The 22,571-nt window shown below is 36.6% G+C and overlaps 3 protein-coding genes across 3 annotated transcripts; 1 reads left to right on the forward strand and 2 right to left on the reverse strand.

The window, feature by feature from the left end:
- Positions 1-5,743: 5,743 nt before the first annotated feature.
- LOC113779409 (ankyrin repeat-containing protein NPR4-like) lies at positions 5,744-7,515 on the reverse strand. The gene is made up of 2 exons (XM_027324980.1): positions 7,045-7,515; positions 5,744-6,586 (listed from the first exon to the last, which is right to left on the reverse strand). Exons 1-2 carry the CDS (start codon positions 7,513-7,515, stop codon positions 5,771-5,773), a joined length of 1,287 nt encoding a protein of 428 aa, XP_027180781.1. The 3' UTR covers positions 5,744-5,770.
- A 4,663-nt stretch (positions 7,516-12,178) lies between these two features.
- On the reverse strand, positions 12,179-13,601 carry LOC113779410. Its single transcript, XM_027324981.1, has 3 exons — positions 13,014-13,601; positions 12,635-12,823; positions 12,179-12,409 (listed from the first exon to the last, which is right to left on the reverse strand). Exons 1-3 carry the CDS (start codon positions 13,269-13,271, stop codon positions 12,179-12,181), a joined length of 678 nt encoding a protein of 225 aa, XP_027180782.1. The 5' UTR covers positions 13,272-13,601.
- A 3,616-nt stretch (positions 13,602-17,217) lies between these two features.
- Positions 17,218-21,804, forward strand: LOC113779042. Its single transcript, XM_027324449.1, has 3 exons — positions 17,218-18,665; positions 20,501-20,759; positions 21,119-21,804. Exons 1-3 carry the CDS (start codon positions 17,449-17,451, stop codon positions 21,305-21,307), a joined length of 1,665 nt encoding a protein of 554 aa, XP_027180250.1. The 5' UTR covers positions 17,218-17,448; the 3' UTR covers positions 21,308-21,804.
- Positions 21,805-22,571: the final 767 nt, after the last annotated feature.

Consider the following 22,571-nt stretch of genomic DNA (forward strand, 5'->3'; position numbering starts at 1 on the left):
ATTGTTTTTCGATTTAAGCATTACATTAGGGTTGCTTTTTTAAAAAGCATGTGAAAAAGAAATTGAATTTTTAATTAATTATATTTGAATTTGAATAGTATATTTATCTGCATTTGTTGTAGCCCAACTTGTATTGAAACAATATATTCATATTGATATGCAGATCCATAATGTGAAATATTTAGCATAAGATTACACCATGGGGGAAGAATAAATTGGGAAAATTATGTCAGTTATGAAAATGGAGAAGTGGCCTACATAGATATGTGTGACACTGAACGTATGTCAATCCATGAGTTGAATAAAATGGTTGAAAAAGTTGGTCATCGTAATGCAGCCATTTTGTACTATTACCTTGAACCAGTTGCAGACATGAGGACTGGTTTGAGAGAATTGTCTACTGATACCCATGTTAGGACATTCTGTGACTGGGCATATAAATTCAAGGTGATGGAAGTGTATTGCCATCATCTGACAGATCCAGAAATTGAAGAACTGAAAAATGTTGTAATAATAGAGTCACCAGACAAGAGGAAAAAGAAAACTGGAGTTGTCATAGAGGAAGTAGATGAGGAAGAATGCATAACTAGATATGTAGGTACTGAGAAGAGTAGTAGAAGGGATTGTATGGTTGGGAATGTAGTGGGTGAAAAAAGAGCAAAAAACAGTCAAAGGGATAGTAATGTTAGGCCAGCAGAGGGTGTAGATACGGTTGAAAAGGTAGGGGGTGAAAAAACAGCAAAAAGCACTCATGCAACTAGTAATGTTGGGACAGAAGAGGGTGAACATGAAACTGACTATGGTGGTGGTGAACACGAAGGTGAATATGAAGCAAAGGGTGAACATGAAGCTGACTATGGTGGCGAACAGCAAGGTGAACATGAAGCAGAGGGTGAAAACATAGATGATGAATCTGAATCATAAGTAGAGGAAGAAAATGATAGATTTAGTGGTGCCAATGACTATGGTGGTGAAGAGATTATGCTGGACATTTTGAATTCGAATGCTGATGGCTGTGGTGAAACTTCACAGCAACAGCAGAGAGATGAAACAACTGACCAGACGCAGTGTTCAGAACAGGAGAATGTTTGTGGAAGGTAAACAGAAACTGACCTGGAAACACAACAGCAAGGTGCGAGAAAGAAATAAGTTAGGAGAAAGAGAACCAAATCAGCAGAACAAACTAGCCAGGAACCAGAGGATATAGATTCACTCCAACAAGATTACATCCCTGATTACCTGAGCAGTGACAATGACTCATCAGATGATGAATTCAAAGGGAGATACAAGGACTTTGTCCTAGAAAAATTTCTCAGGAATTCCAAATTCGAGATTGGGATGAAGTTTGAGTCAAGAGCACAATTCAAATATGCTGTGACTGAGTATGAGATTAGGATGGGTAAACCTGTTTAGACCAGTAAAAATGAGCCCACCAGGGTGAGGGCCAAGTGTAGGGAATCATGTAAATGGTTTGTATTTGCTTCAATAGAAAAGGCTCTGGGCACAAAGTACTTGGTAGTAAAGTCTCTGCATGATGTCCATGAAACATGCAACCATACATGGAAAAATAAGAATATTACAGCCAAGTGGCTGTCTGACAGGTATGTAGAGAGGATAAGATCAAATAACAATTTGCCAACAAGAGAATTAAGGCAAACAGTCCATGAAGACTACTAGGCAGAAAAATCTAAACATGTTGCAGCTAAGGTGAAGACACTAGCTATAGAGAAGATCAAGGAGTCAGATGAGTCACAATACAAGAAAATATGGTAATATTGTGAAGAAATTAAAAGGACTCATCCTGGCAGTACAATGGAGGTGGAGGAAGAGGAAGAGGCAGGGGAAGGGGAAGAGGAAAGGGTCCATCTGGAACAAGTTCTTGAAGTATTGTTAGACCTGCAAATATTTTTGTGTGATTTTGTTGACTGCAAATGGATGTAACTAGAATGTTGAAACTATAAATGATATTTTTTTGAATAGGCTTTTGTGGGGAATCAAAGCATGTGCCTGTGCTTGGTATCTAGCAATATGGACACAGGTCACTGCTTTTTGTGTATTTGTCTGTTTCCTATGAAAGTGATTGTTGACTGTATTTACAGGCAAACATCATTGTAATTTCCTTTTGCTAATTATATTCTAATGTTATGTAGTTGTTATCTTATATTTGTATAGTTTGGTATAGCAGTTTTTGTTGACTAGGTAAATCAAATACATCCAACAAAGCCCATGACATGCGAATTGGGATAAATAATTCTCATCACATTACTTGCCGAAAATTACAGTTAGCGTTGATTGGGTTCAACCACACTTTTACACTAATCTGTGGGTACAACAAAGATTTGTTTAAACTAAACAATACAATATAGTTCTCCCTAACTATCTGCATCATACACCATAGATCCATTTGCTCCACCATGGTCCTCAAAACTGGCAGTACCGATGGCAATATGTTACACTTACACACTGCCCTTATGTATTGCCTTCAATTTGCATAATCCCATTACATTTATTCCCAATTTGGAGCATCCCAAGAGAGACTCCACCTGCAATTTTTTTCTCTGTAAGCACCATTATTACAGCAACCAACCAACTTACCACAAGAACCTTTACAAGGAACTTATTCAACCATTTCTGCCACCGCAGCTACTCCTCTGTTTCTCTCAATTTTGCCTTCAACTTTGCAGCTTTTGCCTCGGATCTCGCAGCTGCAGTTTCAAATTCGTCGTTTTGCTTTCCTGTTGCATTGATCCTCCTTAGAAGGCCTGGTATCAGCTCAATAGAACGACGGCACATCTCGTCGTCAATCCAATTCCAATACCCGCAGCCACCAACTTCTTCTGAGCAAACGGCGTACCTTCTTCCTGGATTTCTATCAGTCCAAGAAGTAATCATCTTCGTGACTTTACCGCAACGACAAGTAGGAAGCAGAGGGCCGCGATATTTGCGCATTTTTTCCTTCCTTTCACAAAGCTTTTACCTTCTCCCCCTTTTTTTTTTATTTTTTTCCTTTCAGACTTCTCTCTTGCTTCAATGTCGATGATTTTCCTGCCTGATTTGCCACTCCTTGTTGCTTCAATGTCGATGATACCCAAACCCGACAGTGCTGATTCTCTCTTGCTCTTTTTCCTCCACAAAGATCTTTAAGGGAAGATGAAAATGGGTAAGAAAAATGTAGGAAAGATTTTCTCTTGCCACTCCATTGTTGCTTTCATTGTTGCTGTGAAGTTTCGACTAGCAGTTGGGTTGGGTTGGGTTAGGAAAATGGAGGGAGGGAGGAGTTGTGCCCTTTTTGTTTAGAGTATGCGGACAAAAATGCCCTTTGAAGAAGCACACTTGCATTCGTGTGAATTGGTTCTCCGGTTGCAAAACCAGAGAAACTGGTTAAAATGGTCACGGTTTCCCACTTTTACAAGTTCAAGGGTTTAAAGTCAGCAAAAAATAGATGAGGAGCTTAATTTTACCTAGATAAAAAGTTAAAGGGTCAATTGAATAATTTGCCCTTTATACAATAACAATAAGTAGCCAGTGAAGTACCCTATTCTGCTGCTTTATTTTTTCTTTCTTCTTCCCACAAGATAACCTGGATGAGGGTGGAAAATCGTGTGATATTATGGGCTCCAAGGATGACAAACTCTGAATAGAACATGTTACCAATAGATAGGTCCAATTCCTTGTTTTCTAATGACATTTGCTGCTGTCTATCGTATCAGGCATGTGTTTGTACTCTTGTGCAAGACAATGAAGGCTCCAAAAATTCTTGGGATCCAATTTAGCATCTCATGTGCATTTTCCTTCACCATATTCACCGGCGTATATGGTGCTTGATCAGAATTGTTGATGTGAACTGGAACAGCATATTTGGCTACAGAACAAACTGTACTGTGACCTCTATGTGACCTTTCATCGGTATCCTTCAGGTTTGATTAATGGCGACAACTGAGGGGTGTCTGGTGGCTAGCACCAACAGGGGTTACAAAGCTACTATGGCCTCTGGTGGCGCAACTAGCATGTTGTTGAGAGATGGGATGACCAAAGCTCCTGTGGCGAGGTTTGCCACTGCCAAAAGGCCTGCAGAGTTGAAGTTTTTCATGGAGGAACCTATGAACTTTGAGACTCTCGCTGTTGTTTTCAATGAGTACTAGAAATTTTCACATTCTTTTTTTTTTAAAAAAAAGAAATGCTTATTTTTATTTTTGGATGATAAAATGGGATCTGCTTTTTATTTTTGACTTTTTTTTATTTTGTATTTTTGTCTTTCTTATGTTTGTTTTCAATGAATTGGTGGGGAAAGAAGGAAGTCGGAGGGAAAGCCATTGGAAAATGAATGGGCATTTTTTTTTTCTTTCAAAAGTATCAAACTTTTGAGATTATTGCCTTTGTCAGTAGTTTCTTTGTTGCTGGGGTGTGTTAGGTGAGGTCTAACATATATTCCAAGTGGAGAAGTATGACTAATGATCATCATTTCCCATGCACTACTACATAATTTGTTTTATTTTACTCTTTTTGACATTTGTGAACTTTGACCTTGATGCTTTCTCCTACACATGCACATTTTTATCAAAATTATGCAAATGGGAAACTTTTTTTTTTTTGGTGGAATCACACATCTTTTCCTTTCACTTCTTAGAAATGTTCAGTCTTGGCTAGGCACAATTAGTTCATTCACAATTTTGTCTCACTATTTCTATCATTTCATGCATGGCTACAAAATTCATTTGTCTTTTTGCTCGTCAGTGTCCATAGTCAGGGGCAACGACATTAGCTGTAATGATTTTCTAAAGGATAAATATTAAAACATATGATTTGCTATATTATTAAATTCTTGAGGTATCCTCTTTTGTTCTTTTAATTTTTTTCTTGTGATTATTTGGCTTTACTTGGAATTTGAATGATTAATTAGAATAGTTTCTTGAACTTAGGAGTTGTCTGACACGTTTTAAGGGCAATTTATGTTGGAGAGTTTCAAGAAAACGGTTGTGCATACGAAATTGTCCATAAAATACTTTCCGTCTCTCATAATAGAAGAAATACACGGAGTGATCTAAACGGTACAAATTTACTAGTTCGGTGATATTTTTGGCTAATAAAAAAGTTTAGTGACCATAAGCGGTACATTGCAATAATTTAGTGACATTTCGCGCATTTGCTCTAGAAAGAAACACGGTGGCAATAAGGTGTAAGAGAGGAAGAGTGTATAAAAGCTGGAAACAAGAACATAAGCAAAGAAAGTAAAGATGTGATAAAAAAATTACAAATAATGAGTTGGCATACACTTATAAATGGACCCTCCTGTTGATATAGCGACCAGAGTAAAGCTACAAGTCCTTTTAAGCCAGAAGTGTTCTAGCTGAGAAAATTTGACTTTTATAATTGTCTGCAGGAGTTGATGCGTGGTTAGAAGTATATTAATGTCCTGTCCCCCTTGCTCCCCAAAAAGTCTTGCCCTTCTATCACCTGTGAAGTTCTCGGCATCTGCCCGCTCTGGAGTACACGACAGCATCAGACATGTTTACCTTAAGAACTAGTGAACAAACTAATAACTGTTGCAAGGGTTCAGATTTTACCAACAAGACAAAAATTCAAATTGCAAGAACGAAGAAAAAAATAACATAACATGCAATTCTAACTCAAATAACTTGTAGGAATTCATATGAATGATAGATGAATACAATATTTTTGTTATAAAAATCTCTGTTTTACACTGCATATGAATTTATATACCAATAATGATTGCCACATTTTGCATTTACATGCTTTCCATGTCTTGCATTTACACCCGAGTGCTGTCGCCACTTGGGGTACTAGGAGTAACTCCGCCACTAGACCTGGGTGCCCGCAAGCTGACCCGAGAGAACACCTGACGGACTAAATCAGAAAACAAGTAGCCTCTGCTATCCATCCGATGAATTTTCAGCCATTTCTTGAACAGAGCGTTTATCTCATACAGGGTTGTGACTATCCAACCGCTCCAGACCATGAGTACGATGACTAGAATCTCACTTGTATTACCCAATTGCCGCCCTCTTGCTTCTTTTGGTGCTACTGTAATAAGTGCTATAGCATAAGTTATGGCTATGGTTGCAATGGCTAGCCACATGACAAAGGCCAACAACGGCATTAAGCACTTGCTGGGGATGCTCGACCCACGAATGAGCAAAATAATTGTGCTCAGAGATGAAACAAATGCTATCGTGTTTGCCCGAATCAGAAGCCAGTAATATTTTGGATGCTTTTGTGCCATAACAGCTTCTCCTATTGTGTGTGGATTTGGTCCTTCTAACAAGTCATCTTGCCACACACCTCCTGGAGGGCTTATCCCTGCTTGAAAAGCCATGGTTGCAATAAGTATGGCCACCACCATTATTGCTTCTCTGCTTTTCTCGAACCACTCTAGCTGCTTGAGCTTCCGGTCGTCAATAGGGGAGCGAATTTCCTTGGCTTTCAAGGCACCAGCCTCCTGAAGACAGCTTGAAATTTCTGAACTTTTGGTGACTCCCTGCCCAAACAAAAGGTCTAACGCCGTTTTCCCGTTTGCGTTCTTGATGTTCACCTCTACTCCAGCGTTAAATAGCAAGTATTTGATGGTCTGCATTTACCAATTTTGGAACTGATGAATTACAGAGAATAGCTCACACCTAAACCTCATCAAACTTGTTAGAAGCTGAATGGATAAAAACTGGGATTTTGAGGTCAAGCATGTCTGCAGGGAAGGCAATGCAAGTGCAGACTGTCTAGCTAGACTGAGTCAGAGCTTGGAACCAGGGCTGAAAGTGTTCAGAGAACCCTCAGAGAATGTACTTGAGAATGTGTTAAGCAATGATTTTATAGGACTAGCTACTCCTAGTCTAATTTCTTTGTAAAGGGCCTTTGGCCCTCTGTTAAAATATTTGCACCAGATAAGACTGTATCCCAATTCAACTAAGCCAAGATGATTTGCTACTTGTTAGTTCTGGACAATTCTTGGAAAAAGTTTTCTTTTTATTTTTTTTAAATTTAATCCCAATTTTTGTTTCAAACTAAGCCAACATGATTTGGGACTTGTACCTCATATTGCTCATAGTACACGGCCAGGTGCAATATGGTCATGCCATCTTCATTTTTGGCATTCACGAACTCCGGATCTTTTAATTTGTCAACCAGTATCTTCAATGCTTCCAGCTGATTGTATTTGATGCAGAGGTGCAAAACGGTTCCCCCGCCGTCTGTCTTCTCTAGAGCTGCGCGAAATCCGGTACGAATTAGCAGTAACAGGACCGGCAATTTTCCATACATGGCAGCAAGATGTAAAGGATTTCTGCCATCTCGATCACGGGCCCAACACATATAATGAGCAGATTCAATTTGTAAGATTGCTTTTACAAAATCTACATGGCCCAGTATTGCTGCTAGGTGAAGAGGATTCTTATCCTCACACTTCAAAGCAGCTTTATGAAGAGCAAGTGGATCTTCTTGAATTAACTGATAAAAAGTGGTAACATCTCCTTCCAGTGCTGCCTCACAAAGCCTTCTGTCCATTTGTAACCCTCAAATTCCCTGTTTTATGGTTTTAACTTAAGCATCCCATATTTATTTCGCAACGCAGCAAAGATTTATACTACAATATGGGGTGGCTGTCCTGGTTGACTTATGGTAATCTCAAGACTTTGTAAAGCCATAGAATTTTACGGGAGAAACTTACAGTTGAAATACTAGGGCAAGACTTTTACGGGAGCGAGGAGGACCTGCTGAGTATTAGAAGCTTCTTTAATACAACTTCGAAATTTTTAGGACAAATAGGAAATTTGCCTTCAACTATAGCAGATGCATGTTTAACAGGATACTTTCTACCAAAAAACTGGGCGTCTGCGATTGGTAAAGCAATTCAAACAAATGTTTAAGAAAAAGAAACAAGAGGAAACTCAGATGAACAGTTTTTATAATTTTGTCCCAGAACCATATATGACCATGGTTCAAAGTTGCAGTTGCGGTTGTGGTCGCGGCCCACACCGTTCCACATTGGTCTTGACATATCAGTCATGGATTCAGCGAGACGCAAATTTTGAAGCATTTTATATTCTAAAAATTGTGAATAATATTAAAAAATATGCTAAACAAAAATAATAAAAAATTAGCAAAATAAAATCTGTAAAATGTAAATTTGAGAGTTGATTCGAGATGACTTGGGCTGACTCGATCGAAACTATCCGTATAAGAGACTTCTTGACTAAATTTTTGATGACTCAGTTGAATTCTCGGCGAATCAAATAAATCTGAGTCATCTCGTCCCGATATCGTATCGGAGGGGTCCATTCCGGTGACGACTCGGCCAGACTTTAAACCATATTGGACAGCAGAAGCTACTTGATTTCTGATTTTGTCCGTCAGGTGTTCTCTTGGGTCAGCCTGCGGGCACCTAGGTCCAGTGGCGGAGTTACTCCCTGTACCCCAGCTACCCTACAACCTTGACTTGTGGTTTTCTGTTTCGGGTGAAATTTAACGATTAATTGTGGAAATTCATGATTTAATGTTTACTCGCACAATTAGTACTAGTGTTTAAGGCATACTCTAACGTGTGTGCAATTAATAAAAAATATATTTATTAAAATTATCTTTTAAAATTTTTTTTATGGGATTTATAGGTCAAATTCCATTATAATTAAAATGTAGATAATCATACATAAAGAAGATGATGGGACTCTGCTGATTGTGGAGAATTTTTTTGGATTAAATTAGGACAAATTTGCCCTTATGATTAAGGATATATTAGAAATTTCAAAAAAATGATATTATGTATTTACACCGTATAGTGACATTCTTCCTTTATCTATTGTATAAACATTAACAAATAAACTATTGTATAAACATTAACAAATAAATAAATTGTTACAATTATAAATAGGAATGAGCCAAAAAAATTTTAAAAGTTACTTCTTTAAAAGAAAAAATTGTAAGTCTGATTATGCTTGTTGTGGTCATGATGTTCAACTGTAATACAGTCTCATCTCTCTATGTATGAGATCTGTAGCTTGATCAAATGGTTGCTGAACTCGGGCATCTGGCTCTGGGCTTCAGGCTGGATTGGATCAGGCCCAAAATACTTGAACTTCGTTGAGAGAAGTATCGGATATTATTAGCTTTATGAAATAACTAGTTTTGTATCCATTCGTTGAATGAGAATTGTCTAAAAATAATAAATTATTTAGTGTAGTTCATAAAAATATTTTCATAAAATACAAACTTATTGTATAATCTATTATAACCTTTCTTAAATACATTGTTATTAAAAAATAGTCTTATAATGTATATTTAAACATCTAATTCAGTGATTAATAATTCGAAATGCAAAAAAAAAATCGACAATATGATGACATTCAAAAACTTGAAAATAGGGAAGATCAAATCTTGGCTGATCTTCTGTAAACAAAAGAATGGCCAATCCGTTACCAAAACATCAATTTTGGTACTTAATATAAATGGCTTAAAGGTTAATGTGAAAAGAAAAGAAACCAAGTGAAATATTAATAAAAGATAATAATTCAGAATCAATCAAGTCACAGGAACATAGCAACCTTCTAAATCTGTTCATGGCTAATAGAAACCAAAACAAAAACATAAGATGTATTTTGCTATTAAGTCAAAAACATAAAAAATCTAAATAGTCTGATGTCTATTGCATGACGTGAACTGTTGTATGACAATGAACTTGATGCCTTGCCATTTATGTAATCAATGACACCTTCTTGTTCTTTAGAAGCTTTCTATCAAAGTCTGAAAAAAAAAAACATTGAAAACTGTACAAAATTTTTTTTTAACCCTAGAAACCTAGAAAATAAAAAAAAAATTAATACGTTGTTGAAGACAATTAATAAATTGTCAAAGGCAATTAAAAAATCGTGTGAAAACACATAGTTTAAAAGGTGACTTCTAAATCACTAACCAAAAAAACAATAATATGTGTTCTACTTAAATTGAAGAGTGAATCCATAAATTGAAATAACAAATTAATTACAAAAACCTTGCCAGAAATAAAAACCAAACTGTAACTTTTGAAGAGTTAGAAAATTCAAATTCAATAACCTAACTATGAAAAAGGTGTAGGAAATTACAGACCACATACAGCGAGTATAAACAAATTCCAGATGCGGTCCTTGCATTGAAGGGAATAAAAACGAAGTTCTAAATCCAGTCCTTGTGGAAAAGTGTAAACATCTGCACTGCTTGATAAAGTGATAAGTAATAGATCGATAACCATACATATGAGTAAAAATGCAGAGTATCTTCGATAGCGATAATCTGATAAAGATAATCTAATATTTGAATTGATATTTCGAACTTTTGAGTTGAAGATGAGAGAGAGTTAAAAACATAATTCAAAATTATTTATACTAATCCCCTGGAAATTTAGGCTTGACGATTAGGGTTAAGGGAAAAAAAGGTGAGAAAATGGAAGAGATAATTATGGAAGGATTATCTAGAATTGTAAAGTCAAGAGAAAAAAGAGAAATAGAATAGCGTAGGTTATTAGGGGGTTAACTCATAGAGCGTGTTGCACCTACTTGCTATGTCGATAAGCCACGTAGGAAAGAGATAAACTAAAAGGATAAGGATGAGAATAAGACATTATTATATATATATATATATGATTTATTAAGAATCCTATTAGGAAACTACTTGCCGTCTCGTTAAGCCACGTAGGAAAGAGAAAACATAAAGGAATAAGAATGAGAATACGACTTTATTATATATATATATATGATTCGAGAACGTGTTTAAATGTAAAGGTACAGTAATTGTGATTATACATAGGGTAAATTACACTTTATCTCCTTGTGATTTAGTATTTTTATACATAACTCTCTTATAGTTTCAAAAGCTATACATAATTCTCTCATATTTTGGATTAAAGTGTCAAAATAATAAAATTTGCATTTCATAATGGAGTCACCTAAAATGTAAAAAATATCCCTATGTAAAGTTGAAAATAATTTATTAACCACAAGGGGGTTATGTGTATATTTTAAAAATCATAAGGGGGTTATATGGTAAAACTTTAAATTTTAAGGGGGTTATTTGGTAAAATATAAAATCATACAGGTTAGTGTGCCATGTATATTATGTTTATATATTTTGGTTATTTCAGCTATTTTAATTTTTAAACAAGGGTAATTTGAACATTTTATAAGGTTCCATTACAAATGATCATTTCCGTCACTTTGATACTTTAATTCAAACCATGAGGGGGGTTTTGTATAACTTTTGAAACCATAGAAGGGTTATGTACAAAAAAAACACTAAACCATAAGGGGGGTAAAATGTAATTTTCCCTTATATATATTCACATGATAATTTTGATACAATTTAGGTTTCAAAAAAATTTCCCCTGCAATATGCTCTAATAAGTTTTTACTTTTACCCATAGGCTGCATTTTTTACTGTTGCTTAAAACACTACTCAGCCATCTATTCTGAACGTCAATCATAATCTCATGAATCTTCTCCAGTATCATGGCTAGCCGACTCATTTATGATTTGCTCAAACCCCTTGCCAAATTGCAGAAAAACCGACAGGAGAAAAAAAGAAAGCTATGTTCATTTGACCCGTAGCCACATTTATACAATAACAATAAGTAGCCAGTGAGGTACCATATTCTGCTGCTTTATTTTTTCTTTCTTCTTCCCACAAGATAACCCGGATGAGGGTGGAAAATCGTGTGATATTATGGGCTCCAAGGTTGACAAACTCTGAATAGAACATGTTACCAATAGATAGGTCCAATTCCTTGTTTTCTAATGACACTAGTTTTTTGCCCTGACGCTGTGCGTCAGGTAGCTGGGATTTCTTAATTTACTATAATGGGTATTAGTCTGGAAAATTGGAGTGTGAGAGGAGTAATTAATTTACTACAATAGGATTTGTTAGATATAGTGTTTTTGTATGTGCATGGGGAATGGACATATCGATGAATAGATTTAATGAGAATTTTAATTATGATTTAAAGGTTTTAATACAAACAAAAAGAATGTTAAAATGATGGAGTCACCTCAGAAGTGGCATCGCGAGAATTTTAATACGAGTGTTAATTATTTTCCAGTTTTACAATTTTTGTCGTAAGGCATAGGAGCACAGGATAAAAAAATATATTTATAAAGGAAATAGATAAACTGTCACCTGATAAAATGATAGATGTAGTAGAACATTTCTAAACAAGAACGGCCAAAATGAGAGGAAATTGTTTTGCATGACAATATGGACAACTTGGAACATCGGGCAATACAGCAGGTTCTGTAGCTATTGTAGTTAATGGATCAGTCGCAGCTCGTTTTCTAGGCCGACGTTGCCTACGCAATGATGGTTCACCAGCATCTAAATTTGTTGATGGAATCTCGTTAGCACCATCAGCAATAGACGCAGATACATTTTGTTCATTTTCCTGCAAACCAGCCAAAGCATACTTAAGGACCATGAATTCAGTGTGGCTAAATCAGTCAATCTGAATTGTAATAGACAAAAACTAATATCTCACCCACTGGTTAGTCTAGCCATAGTACATGCCTAGATAAAACCACCGGTAATATAAGTAGTCTAACATTTATTGCAAGGGGTCTAAACAACAATCTTATTGCATGAAAGATGCTCAAAATAAGCACAAACATACGGTTGGAAATTGCTCTGCATCACTGAGCAATACTGCAGGCTCTGTAATTATTGTGGTCAATGGATTAGTCACAGAGCGTCTTGTACGCCGACGTCGCCTATGCAAAGATGATTCACCAGCATCTGAATTAGTCGTTGGAACCTCGCTAGCACCATTACCAGCAGACCTAGATATATCTCCTTGATTTTCCTTTAAAACAACCAAAGCATAGTTAAAGATTGTGAGTTTAGTATGCTTAACTAAGTCAATCTCGTTTGTCTTACCAAAGTACATGCTTAGGCTTAACCACTGTTAACATAAATAATTTAACATTTATTCCAAAAGATTTAAACAACAATTTATATTGCATGAGACATGCTCAAAATAAGCACAGACATACAGCTCGAAAGTGCTCTGCATTGTTCTCTGCAAATGACAATACTGAGCCCGAACCTAATGAAGATTCAACGACACCCATATTTGGCTGATTCACAGCATTTCGGTCATGTATATTAAAAGCTGTGACAGCTAATGTACACACTCCTAATGGCGCATCATTCTTTGTCCCACGCCGAGCAGCAGCACGTTGCTCGCGGCTCCTTCGATTTTTCTCAGCACGAGCCTCTTCCAAACTTCCATATACTCTATTTCGACCCATTCTCAAAGCATATTATACACAGCTGAAGCGGAAACCAAACAACGCCTAAAATGAACTATACAAAGAACCACAGCAACAAAAAAAAATTTCCAGCGAAGCCAATCAAACAGTGAAGTACTTCAAAACCAAAAGAAACTTTCTCAAGTTATTTCCGAAGCTACCAAAAAAAACCAAAAAGAAGAGTGAAAGCTAAAAAAAAAGATCCTGCTGACCGCATAAATTGTTCAAGTTATTTCCGAAGCTGCGAAAGAAAACTAAGAAAAAAAATCAGAGCCAAAAAGAGATTGAGCTCACGGCCTAAGTTTGCTGAACAGTAAAGCACTTCAAAACCAAAAGAAACTTTCTCAAGTTATATTTGCTGAACAGCTGAGAACACAAGCAAGAAAACAATGAGAGCAAATTGGTGACCGAGAACGAGCAAAAGAGAATAAGAGCCATGCGGACCCACAAACCGCTTCGGACAGCAACGACCAACCACGCGTGTAAATTAAAAGAGAGCCACCTGGACATAAGTGGGAATGTACAACGAAACCACTGCCACCCATCATCAAAGGACCAAAAGGCCCCTCAAAGCCAGACAAATCACGGCATAACCGGCTCATCTGCACTGTTCACAAGGCGTTGGACGCTTTATATATGTAAGATTTGCTGCTGTCTATCGTATCAGGCATGTGTTTGTACTCTTGTGCAAGACAATGAAGGCTCCAAAAATTCTTGGGATCCAAATTAGCATCTCATGTGCATTTTCCTTCACCATATTCACCGGCGTATATGTTGCTTGATCAGAACTGTTGATGTGAACTGGAACAGCATATTTGGCTACAGAACAAACTGTACTGTGACCTCTATGTGACCTTTCATCGGTATCCTTCAGGTTTGATTCAATGTAAGAAAAGAAAGCTCAATAGTCCTTTTCCAGGGCTTTGGTTCAATGATCCAAAGGAAAAAAGGTATTCCAACTTGAATGGTTATTTTTTTCTTTTCCTTCGTTGGTGGGGTTGGGGGCAGTCTTCTTTTTTCTGCTTCTGGAATAAGTAGCAGTTCCGTAAACAATTGTCTGCCTCCCAGAATATGATCAAAGCATCCCCTTTGCATCTTGAAAGTTACAGAATTCATGTAACCCTGGTGGTAACATCCTAGTAGCTACAACTGGGAAAGAACCAAAACTGTATACTTTTTTTGGATTTGGACCCCTTTTTCTAAATTAGTAGAACCACTTAATTATGGTAATCAATGTGCAAACACAGCAAACATAATCTTGGCTTGTGGAGTCCATTATTTTTTAGTCTTGTCAAAGTGTTGGAATTAGCGACCTCTACTATTTGTCAAAGGAGAATAATCAGCTGACTGAGCCATAATAATGACGCAGACATGCTTCAACTGTAAGGAAAGAACAATCAACATTAAAATCTCTTAAAGATTAAATGTACCAAATCATCTAATCTTATCTTGTGGTCCTACAAGTATGCAATTCTTGAATTAGCATTTAGATGTGGATGTGGAGGAAGGCATGTGATTAGTTACCATGAAAGCTCACTAAGCTTACAACAATGATAACAATGTCATCATTAAGGTTTTGGAACTATTTCTATTTTTGTGTATGCAAAATATGTATTAAGTTGGATTATAAAAGTAAAATGATCTTCCCTATTTGTTTATAAAAAATATTACAACTCCTTTTCATGGCTACAGATGATTTTGCTGAATTTGGGAAGATAATATCTACCGAATTTGACACTTGATACACTTAATTGTGGGAAGACAACATCCAAACCTAATCTGATATTTGTCACTCTTTAGAAAGGTACTTGACTGCCAAAAGAGAAAAGAAACAATTTTCCTCCTCGTGTTCTCCATGGATGCCATCACTTCTGCTGATATTGAAAATTATGTGATTCTACCAAAAACACTAAAAATTTTGTGAAGAAAGAAAACCCACCTTTGCAATTGTTTATTGTGGCTTAAATTACCCTTCAATTTTTTTCCCTCAAACAAAAGAAAGGAATCTTGATTGGAACTCTTACAAAGAATTTGAGCAGCAAACTTGAAACATCAATACCAAACACTCTCCTCAGTTTGATGAATGCCACTCGGAAAATTTTCACATTTCAGTTACCAGTACTCAACTGCTCATAAAATAAAAGGGAAAAAAATTGTAAGTTAAAATTTTAAAAGGGATGCTTGAAAGGTCAAATTTAGGAAAGAAGCAAGGTGTAATGACAACACATATAGGCAAATCTCAGGTCATTATCCATATTGGATTAGACACCTTTGTAAACAAATAAAATGTGTATTTCAGTCTATAATTGCAAAAAGAAAATAGCTAATTAAACATTCTTTGTTCCTAATTGTATTGACGGTCTGAGTCTCCATCATTTTGTAGTATCTGTCTTGTCTTGTGCACGGCCATCGCAGTAGTTTGATATTATTATTTATTAAAAAAAAGAAAATATAAGTCATTTTCATGGATCAATCCCTATTACATGCTTAATTGATAAGTATTTGAAGATTAGGATCTTACTCTCGTCTTTGTTTTTAGTATTATTCGATATACTGAATTTTTCAGCAACGGCAACAATCTACTTTACTCTTACATTACGGAAAAGAGGGAGTTCAACTGAACTTGTATGGAGGTCGAAGGTAAACGTCCAAATCAGATAAATGCATTATTGTATTCTCTAGATATTTTAGAACAAAAGAAGTATTATTCTTCCTCGTAATGTCTTTTTGTTTGTTTTTTGCGCGGGCGGGGGGGGGGGGTTGGGTTTGCTATACTGAATTCAAAAATGAAAAATTGTCAAAGGGTGTTTTCGGAAAAATACTTGCCCAAAAGGCCGAAGACCATGTTGATGGCGGGCCGTTGATCCAGAGAGCATCCTTTTTTGAACGGGTCTTTGCGTTTGTTTTGTGTGGCGCAAGTGAACCCAGCGAAGCGACCAATTAAATCTCAAAAGCAGCTAAGCTATGCGGAAACTTGGAGTCAAATAAAGCACACTGTATTCCATTATTTGCCCCTCAAGTCACTCAAATTTACACTAATATCTCTATAATTGTAAGTTTGCAATTTCTTTTGTAAAATGCTCGAGTTATGAAATGATGGAGAATTTCATTCTTTTGAAGTATGCAAATTGACATTTTATTGCAATTGCACATATGCTTTATTCTCAAAAACTGCAAAAATATGTGAATTTTGACACAATAATTTGGTGTAAGAATTATGAAACATGATGCAGTTTATATGATTTCAAAGAATGAGTGCATTTTTAGATGAAATACTGCCATATTGTATGCTTGCCAATAATTACAAATAGTGCAAATAGAATGTAGTGATTATATGTGTAATCAAAGATTTCGAGTTTTTATGAACTTGTCGAAAATGCATAAGCAGAAAATTCATCACTTTTAGTAACATGATTAAGATAAGACGTGGATTTCTTATCTATAAAGAAAACTTGCTTCAATAAAAAAAAATGTATAATTATCTTAAAATTATTTTTGTTCCTTCATGGAGACTTTGAGAGGTTCAAGTTTCTCTTTCCCTATTCCTCCCCCTTTGGTTTTCCAATTGTTTGGAAAGGCTTTGAATATTCATGTTTTTTTTTTTTTGTCAAAGGTCAACTTCTATATATATCTGAATATTCATGTTTGGATTGCATTTTTTTGAATTTTTTATAGAAAAATTACTGTAACGATTTGATATATGTGAGATAACAAGGTGATTGGAAAATGTAATCACGGAGGAGAACGTAGCAATTTTTCTTTGGAAAATTGCTTTCCAAACAGCCTCAATTTAGTTGGTAAATTTGATGAAATCCAAGGGTCTTTAAACAAAGGCGAGGTACTTAATTACTTTTATTATCCAAATCTCAAATTCAGTTCCTTTAACCCCACCCCACCACTTATTCAGGTCCACTTGGTTTTGTCCCTGCAAACGTCCAGAGTCCAGACATCATCGCTTCCCCCTGAGCCTAGAAGAACTACTCAAACCACCAGACCCACAGCCAAAACACACACACAGTCACGGACACACCAAAGTTGAAGAGATTAAAGAAACAGCACCGAAAATCCACAGAAACTTTGCACAAAATATAAAGAAGAATCGTAAGGAAAAGAAGGATAAAAACAGACCAAGTAGAGTACTAGTAGTACACATTTTTCAGGTGTTGTATAGGCTTTAATGCATCAGAAAAAATTCGAACTTCAGATCGGAAAAGACACCAATAATGGCCTCTCTTCCGATTTGAATATCACCGTCCCAACTCATCTTGTTCACCAATCTCATCAATCACAGAGCCAGTCAACTCCTCCACCACTGCCACCATTACCATCTGCCACCCAACACTCACCAACCCAACAGAAGCCCAGTCATCTTCATATCAAGATCCCACCTTTTTCTTCAAATTTCTCAAATTACCATGAACCCATTTGTCAAAATTCCTCAAAGAACAAATCCCTTTTTTCTTCGCCCCATAAGAGGCCTATGATGTCCCAAAGCTCCAGTCTTTCTCGTTCTCCAACTCTTTTTGCTCTTCATCACAATGTCAATCAAGATGATGTTCCTGTTCAAGCACCCTTGCCGCTGCAGCCTCACCATTTTAACAAGAAATTGGCCGTGTTGAAGTCTGATTCTTCGAACCACCAATCTTACCTTTGTTCTCCTTCGTTTCATGTACTTTTGGCAACAAAAAGAATCACTCTCCGATTTATTCACCATTCTTGTCATGCCTCATGGTTCAGAGTCCACTTAAAGGTTTTTATCCTGCTTTCCTTGCCTGGTGTTTATTTTTTCACCTCAACTCATCACTGGCCTTTCCTGCTTCACTTTCTTTATCTTCTTGCTTTCTCTGCTTTTATTGTAGTTTCGCTCAATTTAGCCCTTCCTAGATTTCCCTCAGTTAGATTGTTTCTTGAGAAAACTTTGTGTATTAAGCTCAAATCATTAGCCCCTCCACCAAAGCATCATCACAGTCCACCAGTTGTTTGGTCTATTGGGAGCAAACCTAAATCTGAAAAGAGGCAGAATTCAGGGTCTTGGGTGCAGGTGTATAGCAATGGGGATGTTTATGAGGGGGAGTTTTATAAGGGGAAATGCTCTGGAAGTGGGGTTTATTATTACCATTTGAGTGGGAGGTATGAAGGTGATTGGGTCGATGAGAAGTATGACGGCTATGGTGTTGAAACATGGGCAAAAGGGAGTCGGTATCGCGGGCAGTATAGGCAGGGATTGAGACATGGAGTTGGGTTGTACAGGTCTTATACAGGCGATGTGTATTCTGGGGAGTGGTGTAACGGGCAGTGTCATGGATGTGGATTCCTTACTTGCGAGGATGGAAGCAGTTATATTGGAGAATTCAAATGGGGGGTTAAACATGGGCTTGGCCGTTACCATTTTAGGTAAACTTTTGTACTTTGATTTTTAAATCCTAGTACTGTGTTCTTGAACTTATTGTCCATGGATATCTAATCTGAACCATTTTTATATTGTCATTTGGGGTGATGTTTGGGCTTCATAATACAGTAGCTACTTCTTTGGGGTTGGACTCATTTGCCGTTCTAAGATCTATATGGAGGAATCTTGAGCACCTATTGATGCATTGAATGCTTGAATTTTCAGGCCATTCTCAGTTGTCTCAGGCAAAATAGTGCAAACTCTTGTTTTATCTTGTTGTGGCTTTAATGTGGATGTGCGTTGTGGCGTATTCTGGGAATAGTGCACATCTCTATTTTCTAAAGGAATTGGACGATTAAGCTGTCTTTAACTATGACTTTAGGTGCAAGAATAATTCTGTAATTCCTTTTATTTTGTCCAAAGATGAAGTTAGGATACCATGGTTATTGGCATCTTTTCATGTGAGTGAAAGTGATGGATCACTTTTTCCAAAAAGGAGTATGATTTGAGTGCATAGAACCGTTAGGATTTTCCTAGACACTCTAAACCTAGAGTCATTGCTTGAAGTCCATTTGAGAACTGTGCTTCATTAGTCATGCCACTAACATGCAACACTGGTAGTTAAAGTTTTGACTGATGTGAACTGCCCATTCATACAGGAACTCTGTGCGTATTTGGATTGTCTTTGGATCTTGTAGCTCTCCATATATCAATGACTTTGTTGTCCCACAATCTTAGCATCTACTTAGTGTCAACCTGCAATTAAAGCCAGGACATTAAGATTAATTCTTTGTTGGCTCTCATGATTGAAGAGGCTTTTAATCATTAGAAAATAGTGTATCATTTTACTGAAGTTTCCTGTCCATGTCTGCTTTTTATCTCATGCAAATGGTTTCTACTCAAACTGTATTATTTCTTGAATGGAAATATTATTCTGCCTATTTTACTTCTGGATCTTGGACTTGGCAAACAGTTCTTAAAGCCCAATGGATAGTAATTATTAAGTACTAAGAACAAGTTTGAAATAATAAAGAGCTGATGTTGATCAAATTGAGAGTTTAGTGGGTCACCCTTTTCATTAAATTCATTGGTTTAAAATTTTCAATTTCTTTGGTTGAAGAAGCTATGTTCTATACCTTTATTGCTTAGGCATAACGAGTTTTTCTTAGAAGGAAAACTTCTAATACTAATGCATGAAAGTCAACTTTAAACCATCTTTGTGGGATGCAAGGACTAACTGATAGTTTTGTTTTGATTTCATGTTATGCTAAAGGTTGTAGCATATCCTCCCATAACTTGAAAGGAAATCGCGAGGCTTAGCAATCTGTCTTTGTTAAGTGGTCTACTGCAACAATTGAAACTACAAATAGAAACTAAATTGAAAAGCTGAAAATTTGAAAGATCAAGTGGGTTAGAGATATACAGCTGGAGAGAAAGCTTGCTAGTTGAGTTGATTGGGCAGAGTAGAGCATTGAACTTCTGTCAAAATTTATTAATGTATTATGGGACCAGAGATTGCAAAAAGAGAAACTGAAAGTTCCTAAACTTAAGAAAATACAGTACACTCAATTTGCTTTGATTACCATGCTTCTACTTTCTCGACTCCAAGGAGTAAGGAGTGGCTTTGAACTTAATTCCATCAGACTGCTTTTTGTTTCAATTTGTTTATCTTAAGGAAAAGAATTTGTATGAAGGTGAAGCATATTATCACCATTCTTTCTTGTATTGATGATAGGATGTCAGTAGAATATTTGATATGAAGCTCTGCTTATTCTTTGAAATATGATCATTGCAACGTCTTTTGCCTGAGCTTTTTCCTTTGTTGTTTATCACTATGCAGAAATGGGGATACATATGCTGGAGAATATTTTGCAGACAAGATGCATGGTTTTGGGGTCTATAACTTTGCAAATGGCCACCGTTATGAGGGAGCCTGGCACGAGGGAAGAAGGCAAGGTTTTGGTACATATACCTTCAGAAATGGAGAAACACAGTCTGGCCACTGGGAAAATGGGATTCTTAATGCCTCAAGCATTCAAGGCATCCTTAATGGATCTTCCGTTGCACTTGACAACTCAAAAGTCCTTCATGCTGTTCAGGTAATTAAAGCATGTTTCCCTTTTCTATCCTTTTTACTTTGATTTTTCAAAATGAAAGTAAAATGGTTTTACTTTTAATTCATGGAATATGAATAAAAATGTTTTCAAAAAGCAGTATAGTGAAAAGAGATATTTATGAAAGTGTTGTACAGTTCTCTATCAAATTTATTTGAGTAGCCTGCACAACTTGTTTAACTGTTTGTTTTCTCCCGATAGTTTTTATTCGTGAAAAGGCTAGGTGCTCCATTAAGTTGCTGCCAGAATAGTTTAGCTTCTAGGATCAGCTGCTCTTCTACCCTTGCTTTATAGGTGTGTGTTAGTTCTGCATAAGAAGGAAATCAATTTACTATAACTTGCAGGAAGCACGAAGAGCTGCAGAAAAGGCAGCTGAGCTGCCAAATACAGAGGAAAGAGTGAAGAGAGCTGTAGCAGCTGCAAACAAAGCAGCCAACGCAGCAAGAGTTGCCGCTGTGAAAGCTGTCCAAAATCAGATGCCCCAGAACAACAACAATGTCAATGTTCCAAAACCAGTTTGTGAGTCTCAATAGCACAGAAACTGTCTAGGGCTGGCTGGAAGTTGCTTTTCCATCAGAACAGCAAAGGGAATGCTCATGTAATGTGGATTTTCTTGTTTCTCTTCCCTTCTCGTCATCAAATTTTACCTTTCTAAGTTTTGAATCTGCTAGAGGTGAAGAAACTATGAAGTATACCTGCTTGGAACCACCGTCAGTTCAAGCAAAAGACTGATCGTGGAGCAAGAGGGATGCTTCACTTACTGAAGTTTTTACCAAATGTACATAATAAGAGCACTCAATGTGTGGAGCACTGAAGTGCCCTTTTCAGTAATAGGATTTTTTTTTTGGTCCACTTACTGTAAATGTAATTACATGTATGTGCAGGAACCCCAGTGTGTTGGGGATTTAGATGGTTTTTCAGAGCTTGTCTGATGTCTGTAAAAGAAATGCTCAGTGTTACACAATGTAGCACTGCCTTTGTGAATGCAGTATTTACGCTTTTGCTTGTTAATGCAAATTGATCACTAACAGAAAGCAAGAACAAAAGGTGAAGCAAGATACTAGAAATTGGATCGTGTTCGATTTTGTGTTCCTTGGATTCGTGATGAATCGAGCTACACTACCGAGCCATCTAGTAAATAAACAATTTGTAGACAACCAAGAAGTGAAAATATGAACATTGTGATGAAACTCTGAAGCATTTTTATGTTTTTTTTCCTAGTAGGAGAGGAACGGAATTTAAGAAGTGGGCGGAGAGAAGGAGAATTAGAATCCAAAATCTCTAATTTTTAAACTCTCAAGTCACTTAAAAGCCGTTGATACGTTTTCTCTTGTAGGGCATGGTTGATACTTGTTACGGAAAAATACAACATAGTACTGCAAAAAAAAAGGCAAAGGCAACTACAGAACTATTTCTTGTTTCAAGCTGGCGCCCCCATCCATAATTGGCATGGATTGACACAACTTGAATAAGATTATGAAATTTTGAGGTTGGTGCTACTTTGCAATGTATGTGTTACAAAGAACACAAGAAACTTCGGTGGAAAAGACAAGAAAACTGTCAAATATTGACTCAAAACGGCTGAAGATAACAAGATTTTTTTTTTTTTGAATACCTGGATAGGGTTGAGAGATTTTTATTTTTATTTTTAATGTAGAGATGGATATGGTTGAGAGGTTTTAGAGCTATTTTTAAATGGTATTTGGAGTTTGCAAATTGATTTTTTTTTAAATACCAGGATAGGGTTGAGAGATTTTAGAGCTATTTTTAAATGGTATTTGGAGCTTGCAAAATTAT

This window comes from Coffea eugenioides, chromosome 8 (assembly GCF_003713205.1).
Source record: "Coffea eugenioides isolate CCC68of chromosome 8, Ceug_1.0, whole genome shotgun sequence".
Classification (NCBI taxonomy): Eukaryota; Viridiplantae; Streptophyta; class Magnoliopsida; order Gentianales; family Rubiaceae; genus Coffea; species Coffea eugenioides.

What these genes read in the sequence shown, in the direction of transcription:
- LOC113779409 (XM_027324980.1), bottom strand. Translation starts at nt 7,515, where the DNA reads ATGGACAGAAGGCTTTGTGAGGCAGCACTGGAAGGAGATGTTACCACT. An exon ending in TGTACTATGAGCAATATGAG is followed by an intron (nt 6,587 to 7,044) that starts GTACAAGTCCCA and finishes TGGTAAATGCAG; the next exon opens with ACCATCAAATACTTGCTATT.
- LOC113779410 (XM_027324981.1), bottom strand. Translation starts at nt 13,271, where the DNA reads ATGGGTCGAAATAGAGTATATGGAAGTTTGGAAGAGGCTCGTGCTGAG. An exon ending in ATGCAGAGCACTTTCGAGCT is followed by an intron (nt 12,824 to 13,013) that starts GTATGTCTGTGC and finishes GTTGTTTTAAAG; the next exon opens with GAAAATCAAGGAGATATATC. An exon ending in ATGCAGAGCAATTTCCAACC is followed by an intron (nt 12,410 to 12,634) that starts GTATGTTTGTGC and finishes GCTGGTTTGCAG; the next exon opens with GAAAATGAACAAAATGTATC.
- LOC113779042 (XM_027324449.1), top strand. Translation starts at nt 17,449, where the DNA reads ATGCATCAGAAAAAATTCGAACTTCAGATCGGAAAAGACACCAATAAT. An exon ending in CTTGGCCGTTACCATTTTAG is followed by an intron (nt 18,666 to 20,500) that starts GTAAACTTTTGT and finishes ATCACTATGCAG; the next exon opens with AAATGGGGATACATATGCTG. An exon ending in AAGTCCTTCATGCTGTTCAG is followed by an intron (nt 20,760 to 21,118) that starts GTAATTAAAGCA and finishes TATAACTTGCAG; the next exon opens with GAAGCACGAAGAGCTGCAGA.